The sequence below is a fragment of the Glycine soja genome, chromosome 4 (genome assembly GCF_004193775.1).
Source record: "Glycine soja cultivar W05 chromosome 4, ASM419377v2, whole genome shotgun sequence".
Lineage (NCBI taxonomy): Eukaryota > Viridiplantae > Streptophyta > Magnoliopsida > Fabales > Fabaceae > Glycine > Glycine soja.
The window spans coordinates 11,691,802-11,704,013 of record NC_041005.1 but is presented as its reverse complement, the minus strand read 5'-3'; the positions used below and the strand labels follow the sequence as shown (position 1 = coordinate 11,704,013).

Genomic DNA, 12,212 nt, shown 5'->3' with positions numbered 1-12,212 from the left:
ATTTTTATGAACATAAACACTAGCACAAGTATCATCACTTTAATCACCTTCCTCCCTCAGATTATACACCTTTTTTAAAGCCATCCTCTTTATTCGTTTATTTTTCATTCTACCAATTTCTAGAACAGGTAAATCAAAACCATCATCCAGTCCAATTGCCCTTTCCTTCTCAGACTCATCTAACTATGCATTCTTCAGTGATTCATCATTGTCGTCTTTAGAAAAATTGTCATCCACAACCACCTCATTATCACCAACACATTCCACAAACAACACTACCTCACAACTGTTAGCAATCACATAATTAGACAGCTCTAATGCATGACTATCCATGGTCATCTCTTTATAGTCACCATCACCACCATAGCCTCACTGGTTGATCACCAAATCCAAAGTCTTCTTTTAAAATTCCAATTGCTTCAAAGAATGACCACTTGTCAGCATCTATATCAATGGCACTTACAGAATTTCTAGTCCTAACATATTGCATCACAAAATCTCATTGAAAGAAACCACCGTGATGCAATTTCAATTTGAAACTCATGCCTGCAACACATATAGAAATAATGTTTAACTCCAAATAGTTTAAGGGCATAAAGGATGTTTTAACAATGTTTTAGACACATATATATGAATGTTAATTATGCAATTTGTACTCGATTATGCTATTAATCAGACCCTCATTGAAAAGTAATCAATCCTAATCGAACTCGGTTAAACCATAAACCAACCCTACACAAAACCCAAAATCATTAGGTACTCGAACCTTCCAAAAACCCAAAAAAACCAAATGCAAATTTAAAAATTTTTGACTTCACAAAATAGGGACCATTGCAACCTGTCAGGGGAGACAAGGGGACCACTAACAAAGAAAAAGCAAATAAACAATACCATAAAACAACATTACCTGGTACAATTCGAAGATGACTCCTCTCTCGTTTTCGAAGACAACAAGGACCACTAAACAATGCCACAACACATACACGTGAACATACATGAACGAAGATGAAGATGAAGTCACGTTTGTGAAGAAAGCCACTAACAAATGGACCACTACAATGAAGTCACAAAATACATGAACTCACTACTTCGATAACACTCGTAATTAGCCATTGAAGAAAGTGAATACCATTGCCAAGAAGATGAAGTGTCGTTTGCGAGGTATGAACAATTTCCAAAACGATACAAAACTCAGTTTGAATCAAATTTCATTTTTTAAATATTTAAAAATGAAAATTAATGACACAAAAAAAGGCGCTTACGTGGTTATTGATTATGCGTGATGGCATGACACTCCGTTGGCCACATCATCAGTTAACGGATGTAACCTAACGACAAGTGATAAAATGAAACGTAAATTTTTTTCAGATATCTAAGAAAAAAAATTGAATGTTAGGTAGTTTTTTGAAAACGAACTATATTCTAGGTATGAAAAACTTAATTAAGTCTTTTTTAAAAAGTAAAAGAAAATGCTTCAACTAAAAAATGAATGAATTAAAATTGTAGATTTGAAAAAATAGAAGAACAAAAATTACATTTTAGCTATAAATTAAAATTATATTATAAATTTATATCATATGTTATTTAGCAATGTTTATTTAATTTTAAATTACATTAGAAAATAGGTAAAATTAATGGTCAATCATTGTCTCTCACCTAAGTGATCACAAACCTATTTTATAGTTTGTAAAATAAATGTCAATCGATAAGTGTTTAACATCAATTTATAGTTTGTTTCATTTTTGAAAATGATCTCTTTTAAAATAAATTGACATCAATTAATAAATTATATAACATATAAAATAAATATCAAAATGAAATTGATTGAAAACTTCAAAACTTATTAATTGTTATACAAATGGGTAATTATATCTACTTAAGACACATTTTAATCAAATTTATAAAAGTGTCATCACATGAAACTCATAGGAAACTCATAGGGTTGAGTTTCATAGATAGGATTGATGTAGTAATGTTAAAGTAATGATCTATTTAATACTAGAGTTCATATTTAATTCTCTCGAGAAGTAAAATATTTTTTTATACATTATATAATTCAAATTAATTAAGATTAAGTTAGCTTAAAATAATTAATTAACATTAATTTGATCACGAATAAAAAATATATTTTAATATAATAAAAACCTCATGATGTTATTTTATTGTCCCAAGTTTTAGTACAGTAAAAAATATAATCAAATTATTTTGTACACATATTTAATAACAATCATTGTAAAGTATACAATAATTCATAGTCTCTTGAAAAAACAAATAATTCATCATATTACCAAACTAAACTATAAAACAAAACCAAATAGAACTTATATAAGAAAATAAAATAAAAATTAAATTCATATAATAGTTAGTGTAAAAATGTAATTACAAATATTCTAAAATTGTAAAAATTAAAAATTATATTAAAAAATTTAAATAAAAATTAGTTAAAAAAGAACACAAGACATTCCCATCTTACAAACAATTGTAAAACATTATAATCCAATCCTCTACACCAAATAAAATATTCTAAATGAAATATTATGAACATACTACCCATGTCCCTCTACACATCCATTAGTGAATAAGCTCCATGAATTTGAATATTTTCGTGTTTTTGAATTCGTTCCCTATCGTTGATGATCTTGTTCCCTACGTCAAAGCTATAAAGATTTAGAGATCAAAATTAGTCGTAGAACATAGGATCACGAAACAAATCAATAACACACAATAATGTAACATCAACACCCAAACAAAGTATGTATTATCTCTAAATACAGAGAATGCAAAACAATTTCTCCTCTAATGGAAACACCAAATTTGTCCACTTCAAGATAGTTTGAAATCTGAAAATAAACTCAAAATACAAGATTACAATATAAATTAATGAGTTTAAAATGAGAAAGAAATTCAAAACGAGATAGTATAAAAATAATAATAACAGGACGATTATTCTAGACGAAGAAATGAAATAATTTCTCCATTAGCAGATTGCAGATTAAATAGAATAGCAACATCATTTGTTATTCTAACAACCACATTAGTATACTTAAAATCAAAATGACATTGGTACTATTTTTAAAAAAAATACTTCATTAATAATAAAAAATATAACTGCTATGGGTTGGATATTGAAACAAATAATCTGAACACATTCTATTTGCTGAAAAAATAAATTGTTAAAATTTTCAGGATCACTCAGTATAAATAGAAGAGAAAATCAAGAGCATTTTAAAATTTTGTTAAAAATAAAATTCGATTTGAAATTATTTCCCGAAATTACTTCATAAAAACATTAATAGTGAATGCTTTTTTAATGTAATTGAATAATTAATAAATACTAATTAATTGATAAATTGATACACTAAAAAATTAAAAAAAAAATGACCCTGATTTGGGTAGGATAAACTTTCTTTTTTAACATCTTAACACTATTTATTTTATTCGTATAACGATTTGTCTATATACTATATATACTGGATAAAAAAAATTCTGAATAAAAAATATACTGTATATAACTTTGATACTATCACCGTTAATTACTGATTGTCCATATATGTTAGTCCGTTTAATGAAAATTAATTTCATAATGAATTAATTTATAGAAATTATACTTATAAATTAGTTTAAAATTTATACTTATCAATTTATAAGAAAATATTAAAGAAATTATTCTTTTTTAATTCTTTATTTATAAATATAAAATTAAGTTAAGTATTTAAATTAATTGAATTAGTTAATAATATAAATTAATTACACATTTCTAATAAATATTTGAATTAATTATTTTTTATCCTTTAAATTCTTTGTTTCTTTAATTATTATTCTTTTAATTTCTTTCAATTATTTACTTTAGAAAATTTGTTTCAATTCAAATATAATAAAATAAAATTTTATATTTATCGCAAATTGATTGTCATTCTAAATTATCTGTTCATTCTAAATTTTAATCCACAAAAATTCTAATAAATCATTTGGAATTAACAACATGGATAATAACTAAATAAATAATATGAAAATAAATTATTATTTTAATATGTAAATAATTTAAATGGAAATTTGATATTCAGATTAAAAGTAATGGTTCATTTTAAATTTAAAATCACATTAATTAATTTAATCATCTAATTTAAAATAATTTTATATAAACCAAATTCTTGCTCTCGTATGATTATTTGATGCAAGCTAATATGTAAGTAAAAATATCATATTATATATTAATAATTAGGATAGTAGTTTAATTGAAATAATTTATATTTTACAGAAATAATTATTTAAGATAGAAACAATATATTTATGGATTTTATTTCCGTGTAATGATAACCTTTATAAAAAATCCAATAAAAAATTAAGATTCAAAATTTAAATGACCCGAACAATCTGTAACTATTTAAAACATGTTAAATGAGAAAATTCAGTTACAAAAAATATAACTATTATAACAAATATAATTATGGTTTGAAACCAAACATAATATATACGAAGCACTGCTTATTAATACATATTATCTAAACCTCTCTTCATGTGACACATGTATTCCAAAGCTCGAAAGTTTCTCTTAAATATCATGTGATTCTCCAACCTCTCAAAGGCATTCTCAAATTTATAATTATATATAGAGAGAAATTATCTTATTTATATAAATTAAAATTAACTAATATAAATGTTTTAAAATATACTCAAATAAGATCATTTAGTTACATTTTTATTGTTGTTCAATTTTAATAAAATTTAATATACACTATCTTGATAATATATAGATATAATTCAACAATTGAATTAATAAAAATCATATTCTATATTAAGTTATAAAAATGGTGTAATAATTATCAAAATTACACCACTATAATTTGATTATCTCTATATAACAGATTTATCCAAAAATAAATATATTATCAACCGAAACAAAATTGTCTCTTATAAAATATACATCTCATCTACAAAACAAAAAATAATTATTGCCCGGCGAACTTTGTGATTCGAAGAGTAGCAGGGCTAGGAGTATTATTAAATTTTATTTAAAAACACATTTTTCTTAAACTTTCTTTTATTAAAATTTGGTATTAACCATAAAAATTATTAAAAATTAATTTTAATTAAATGAAATATATTTTATAAATAATAACATTAAATAAAATAAAATTAATTAAAATTTATTTATATTTAAGTTCACTATTTATAAATTTTTTTATAATAACCATATAAGATAAGAGTTTAATTTAATGTAAAATTCTACACTATTAACAGATTAATTAATTTGGTCGAATGACCTAGACTAATAATATGAAAAAGTATAAAAAAATAAAAAAAGAGATCATAATAGAATACTCAAAATTAAAAAATTATAGAAACACACGACATAAAATTTACAGAATTATAAAACTACATAATATAAAAAATAAAAAAAAACATTTATAAGTTTGTGTTGGTTCATGTTCTATGTGCCCAAATTTGATACCTAAACTGATATCATCGGATTTATAACTTTAAAATTCAAATTAAACTGATCGTATGAACTAATTCAAAAAAAATTCTTCAATTTAGTTGGGGTCAATTCAACTTGGATTCGTGCCCACCCTACCTTTTACAGTTTTTCTTATTAATTTTCATACTACTTTCTAAGGAAATTAGTATTAAATAAAAATAAATATATTTAATGTCTTAAGAAACATAAAGCACATTTAAAACTTACCATAGAAATGGAGTAGGAGAATTAATAAGAGTTTAAAATTGTTCATAATATATACTAAAATAAAATATTTAATAAATGTAAGCTTTAGTTACTTAAACGCAGTTTTGATAAATATAATAAAATATTATAATTTATCTGAGAAATTTATTGACTTATATTCACGGGTTTGTTAAAAAGGTTGACTTATAATCTGGTGTTTTGAGCTTGAAAATAAGATAACTTTCCTTCCTAAACTATCTATTCTTAAAAGTGAATCTATTTCATGATAATAAAACCTAACACAACCCTCCACCACTCAAGCATTTTTAAAATAAATCTAATTGATAGTAATAAAGCCTAATAAAGTTAGAAACCAAACACTATTTAGAGGTGGATGTTTTTGGTCATATGTTTGAACACCATGTTAATTGATTAAATTGTTTAAAAATATAAATCATGACATAATTTGATGTGAGGTGGCCTTGTGGGGTTGGGTAAACACCTAGATTGGATGATATTTTTTTAGATGAATTGCGGTTTGGTCTTGGATTCTCATTTCTATAGAACTAAATTTTAATTTTTTTATGATTAGAAATTTAAGAGAAACAAAACATAAAAGAGATGATGAAAGTAGGCATGTCAATGAAATCCTTATATGTGGATTGTCTTGATTTTGAAGAAAAATACCTGAGTTGACCAGGTACGGATTTGGAGATTATTCGACTTTTTTAATTGGGGTGGGGGTCGGGGATGAAATGTCACTGTCCGTCCCATACACATTCTCGTATTCGTCCGATGATGAAATTATTAAAATTTTATTAATTATTTGTTATTTTTTTTTTATAATTTTTACATAGTTTAAGATTATTTTCTTGATGATTTTTATAAACAAATGTGTTACAAATACAAATAGTTAAAAATAAATATCTAACAATCAATATTTTTTAAATCAGAATTTTAATATAATTTTTTACAATTTTTTTTCTTACAAATCTGAATCGAAGATGGGATGAGAACAGGATACCCGATACCCATCCTTGTCTCACCCCATTGCCATGTCTAGATGAAAGTAAATATTGAGGCATTTCCTACTAGAGACTTGGAAACAAACATATTACTACTTATAAATTGTCTACAAAGGACAACTGCTAATTTAACATGTCTTTAAACTGAAGTGGTTTAGTACTTGTCCAGTTACTGAACAAACCTTATTACATGTAACATTACAACATGAAAATAGACTACTACTACTACAGTCACACTCACACACGCATCTGGTGAGTTTTCATCCCAGTGTCATCTGCTGATACTGATGGTGGCGATGCAGCAGCAGCAGGAAGACAGTTAATAGTAATACCTTTCTTCCCTTCGTGACACATGCTAGCAAAGAAGCCGGGAGGGTATTTTCCATAGAGATTAATGAAACTAAACATGATTGTGGCACAATCATTCGTTAAATCGTTTAAAACATTGGCATAAGGGCAAGCAACAACTCTTTCAATGCCGCACAGCGTTGCTTGGAGGGTACTGGGCTCCTTTGCATTTGCATGTGATTATTGTGTAGTTTAAAAACTCGAAATTCACAGGACAACCTACAGGTGCATGGTGAAATAAACATTCTCATCAAACCACTATTTTACTTTTGAGAGTCTACTATAGTTCATTTTGGAGCCATAGTTTTGCCAGAACTAATTCAATACTATGATAATTATGGAACCATTATTCTTCATTAGCCCATTACTGATGTATATGTATGTATGTGAACATAAGTAGATAGCTTGTTTCTTTCTGGATAAAAAAAAAAACTACCATTCTGATCCTGTAAAGGACACTAAACATCAATTTGGAACTCTGAAAAATTGTGATACCCAAATTAGATTTCCAAAGATTAGATCAGTTAAATCAATTTTGACCATTTAATTTATGTCACTTTTAAACTTTTGTAGTACTAATTTGCTTTCATAAACCTTCAGTGGACCAAATTGATATCAAGTATATATTTGGAAATTGGAATACCAAAATGGTAGTTTAGTCTTTCTTAAAGAAAAAAGATTATTTCGTGGTAAACGAATCTTCTTCGTAGTAATAATAAGCATAGCATAAAACTATGCATGTGGAAAGATTTGATCATATACATTTAGATTGTTTGTATGACTACATGTATCCTGTTCAAGTTGGCTAAAGTTATTATCAACTATAAAACTTTTTTGAAAGTATTTAATACAAGATTTGAACTAGAGACTACTTATTAAAGTGCTTACTAGTTGATGCAGAAGCTTAGTAGGTAGATATAGTTTCATAATATATATATAATATGGAGTTTTTTTTTTCTTTTTTTTTATTTAAAAAAAAAAGCTAATAATCTGGTAGATCCAAAAGCATAGGCAGAGAAAAAGAAATGAAAAGACAAAAATAGCATAACAAAAAATTACAAACTTTTTTTAGCCTGAAGAAGGTTCCGACCAGTATGCTCCGCTTGAGAATTGAAACTACTCTCTGCAACCAAATATTAACAAAGAAACTCTTGATTTTTTTTTCCCGAAATTGTAAAAAAATGATACCACAAACTCCAATTCAGATTAAGAACTTACCAGTAAGAGAAGAAGAAGAGAGAGCAATGAGGAGGAGGAGAAGAAGAAGTGAAGGAGAAAGGAAGAATCGTTGAGTGAAAGACAATGCCATGACTTGATGATAACTGGGAGAAGGTGGATAGAAAGATATTTATAGATGGAGTTTATCCAAGGGGCAAGTGGATCTCATTTTGAGATTTTAGATCACTTTTTTATGAATCCCAAAGCATTATATGTGTATCAAGATTTTGTTTCTTTTTTACTTTAATGATATATTTTAATTTAGAATCTTGAGTCACTTTTGTGAGTCCTACAATAAACTCCACTTAAATATATTTTAATAATTATTTTTAAATTAAATTTAAATAATTAATTATAAACATTTTAATTATTAAATAACTAAATATTTTGATAATTAAATTTTTTATTTATGACTTAAAGTTAAACCGACGAAAAACACATAACATACATACACAACAAAATACAAAACATTGTCATTAAGCAAGAAAAATTATATTTCATCATTGTTGCGACGGAAACGCGCCTAAATATGCTCCACCAAGTCTGTTTGAAGTTGATGATGAACTCTTCTTGTATGCATATAATGTTTTGTTTGTAGGTATGTAGCAAAGTTGGAATGAACACCACAAGATACGCTGATATTTGAAATTTCTTCGTCTACATGATCATAATCAACATCAACATTATCATTATATGTATCTCGTTCGTCTTCAACAATCATGTTATGCAATATAATGCATGTCAATATAATATTCTTCATCGCATCGATGTTCCAGTTATGTGATGGACCACATATAATTGCAAATCGAGATTTTAGCACATCAAATGCTTTCTCCACATCCTTTCTTGTCGATTCTTAACATTTTGCAAATAACTTTCTTTTTTCTCTTTGTGGCATGGGGGTGGTTTTCACAAAAATGACCAAATGAGGATAAATGTCATCTACAAGATAGTATCCCGTGTTATATGGAGTTCCATTAATTGTAAATTACACTAGATGATCGAACTCAATGGTTCCACTAATATGTGATTGGAAGGTAACATTCGATTACCAATAGTAACATTTATTTTAATTTTTTTTTAAATTTCTTTTCTCTCAACTCACCAGCCAACATTCACCTTCACCTTCTCCTCACTTTTTTTTTTTCACTTTTTCACATAGCCTCTATCGTGCACGGTAGGAACCCAGTTTGTCATCGTGCATAGTAGAAGCCCACTTTATCACATACACTTTCTCCAAGCCACACAATCCCCTCTCCTCTTCCGCTCCCTTTCCTTTCCCATTCCCTCACCCTCCACCTCCACACAGAGCACCAGCCTCCACCTCCGCGAGGCACACGACGCCACCACCCTCCCCATCCGCGGCGTGCGATGCCACCACACTCCCCTCAGTAGCGCATCACACTCCCTTCTGAATTTTTCAGTTTGTTTTCCTCTTCATCTTCTTCTCTTTTTTTTGTTCATTTCTGTTGCTTCCCTTCACAATCTATTAGGGAGAGAAACAGTAAAAAAAATTAAAATTAGAATGGTGAGGATCTTTAAAAGGTCTTGTAGAAGATTCCATCCTCCATATTGGAGATCTAGGTCTCTCTCTAGTGAAAGATTTGGACAAGACCAAATCTTAGCTCAAAATCTTCCACTAAAGATGCTCTAATAGTTCGATGATCTTACTTTTTATGGTTAGTTTCAAATTAGAGTTATCTTTCTAATTTGAGTAATGAGTAGTAATGACAAGATTCCAACAAAAAAGGAAAAAAAGGACAAAATTTGTTTGAAATAAAGAAATAGAGAGAGGGAGTCACGATCATTGGTTCAATGTGTTTGATTCAGCATTGTGTGGGGTTGAAAATTCGGTGGCCTTCAATGTGTTTGACTCCTAGGAATTTTCAACGGTGTTAGTGCATGTTTGGATATTTGTTGTAAATAGACATTAGTGACAAAATAAAGTTTATAAAAACATCTTCACCTTTCCTTTAGCGTTCAGTTTGCTATAGACCATTGGATTTGATTTTAGAATTCGTGCACATTGTTAGATCAGAAACCAAACATGCTCTAGTTGTTGAGGAAAAAAAGAGAAAATAAAAATGAACAAGTGATAAAAGAAAGAAGAAAAATAGGTGAGAAATATGATAGAAATAAAAATTGTTTCACGGGAGAGAAATAAAGTAAAATAGAAAGAAAAAAATTGAAATTAAATTTTTTAGTAGGTAAGAAAAGGAAAGAAAAACAATATTAAATAAAATATATTATTATAATAATAATTATTTTTATTTTATTTATCTTAAACCTACTAATATACAGATCAAAGAAGCACATGGAATACGGCTATCAAAGAAACAACCTAAATCAGTTATGGTTGTCTACCAAAAATCCATTTTTAGAGCCATTTTGAAACACAAGCACAAACAAAATCGATTATACCAAGTGTTTGGAAAATAATTAAAAAATGTGAATCAAGATCTTCTCTCTCCACGTCTTGCTTCACATTTACACGTCTCTGAAACACGTTTTTGGTGCAAGACGCAAATCCAAACAAACACTATGTCCTTGAACAAAATTGATTTCCTAATCAGCAAATGCACCAAAACCGTGGGTTACTATTGTCCAAAGCGAATAGTATTGTTTATTTCTACGCAAATCTTCTCATGTTTGCATGGAAATTCTAAGTCGTGGGAACCATCTTGATTTTTAGATATTTAATTTAATAATCTTTGGAGAGAGAGTACTGAGAAGTATAGTTTACTCCAAAACACAATAAATAAAAATGTGCCAAAATCAACAAGCCAAATAAGTTTGGCTGAGTTTGTTTGTGATTAACATAATACTCATAAATTGCCTACCAAAGATGATTGCAAATCTAACATGTCTTTGAACAAAAGTGGTAGCACTTGCTAGCCAGTTCACTGAGTTTTATTTGTGATAATCGGGCCAGTTTTGAGTACTTTTCAAACCTTACACGTACCAACAGGGAAAATAGAGGCAAATTAAGCTAGGGTTTCTTTTTGAAACTAATTTCCAATCAGAGTCTGTTTTGAAACATTTTGTGAAGGAGGTCTATTTTGTGTGAGCGTTTTGCCGGGGAGCATGGCGAAACACATGTTTTGCCAAGAGGAACAAAGAAATAGGTGCATAGGAACAATGTGAAATCAGGTAAATTCGCCAATGAAGATGACGAAACAGCATGTGCAGCAATCACCCACGTGGCAAAATGTGGAGTGTATTTCGCCAATTCAGATGGCGAAATACTTGTAATTAAAAAAAATTTCGCCATCTATAACAGCGAAATGGTTGTCCTTCCACCGCGGCAGCAGAGCCAAGCACTTGCAACAAACCGTCAATCACAAACGGAATACCGCTTCTTCTCTCAGTGTCGTCGAAAGGATCGAGTACGACCCTAACCGCTCCTCCAAAACTGCCCTCGTTCGCTGGATCGAAGGTGTCTATCATCGTCACCGCCACGCCGCCTCCGCCAACACCGCTTCGCCCAAGCTCCTCCGTCTCGATCCCGCCGCTACCGACGCTAACAGCATTCGCGGCATTTTCGCTCTCAATTGGATGCTGCCGCACGCTCACGCTAGACCATCCTCCAGAGAGCTTTTTTTATCTGTGTTGGCGTCCAAGGGATCGGAATCGGAATCGATTTCTTCGCTCGGAATTCTAAGGTTTGCGGTTGCGGTGGCAAGGGCTCTGTTCTTCGCGCAGCGTGCGAGAGGGGAGGAGACAGTGTGCCATGTTCAGGTGCATTATTTTGCTAAGCTGTTTCGCCAAGCTCACTGGCGACATGCCACGTGGACGGCCAGGCAATCACTAGCTGTTTCGCCAAGCTCACTGGCCACATGCACTAGGTGTTTCGCTGATCGTGCTGATGAAATGCTTACACAAAACAGATCCTCCACACAAAATGTTTCAAAACGGACCCTTATTTAAAATTAGTTTCTAAATGAAATCCAGTGTGG

The 12,212-nt window shown here is 29.4% G+C and overlaps 1 protein-coding gene and 1 pseudogene across 1 annotated transcript; one reads left to right on the top strand and one right to left on the bottom strand.

The window, feature by feature from the left end:
* Positions 1-6,605: 6,605 nt before the first annotated feature.
* LOC114409342 lies at positions 6,606-8,547 on the bottom strand (annotated as a pseudogene).
* Positions 8,548-11,424: 2,877 nt separating this feature from the next.
* Positions 11,425-12,183, top strand: LOC114410554 (60S ribosomal protein L2, mitochondrial-like). The gene is made up of 2 exons (XM_028374538.1): positions 11,425-11,473; positions 11,537-12,183. Exons 1-2 carry the CDS (start codon positions 11,425-11,427, stop codon positions 12,181-12,183), a joined length of 696 nt encoding a protein of 231 aa, XP_028230339.1.
* Positions 12,184-12,212: the final 29 nt, after the last annotated feature.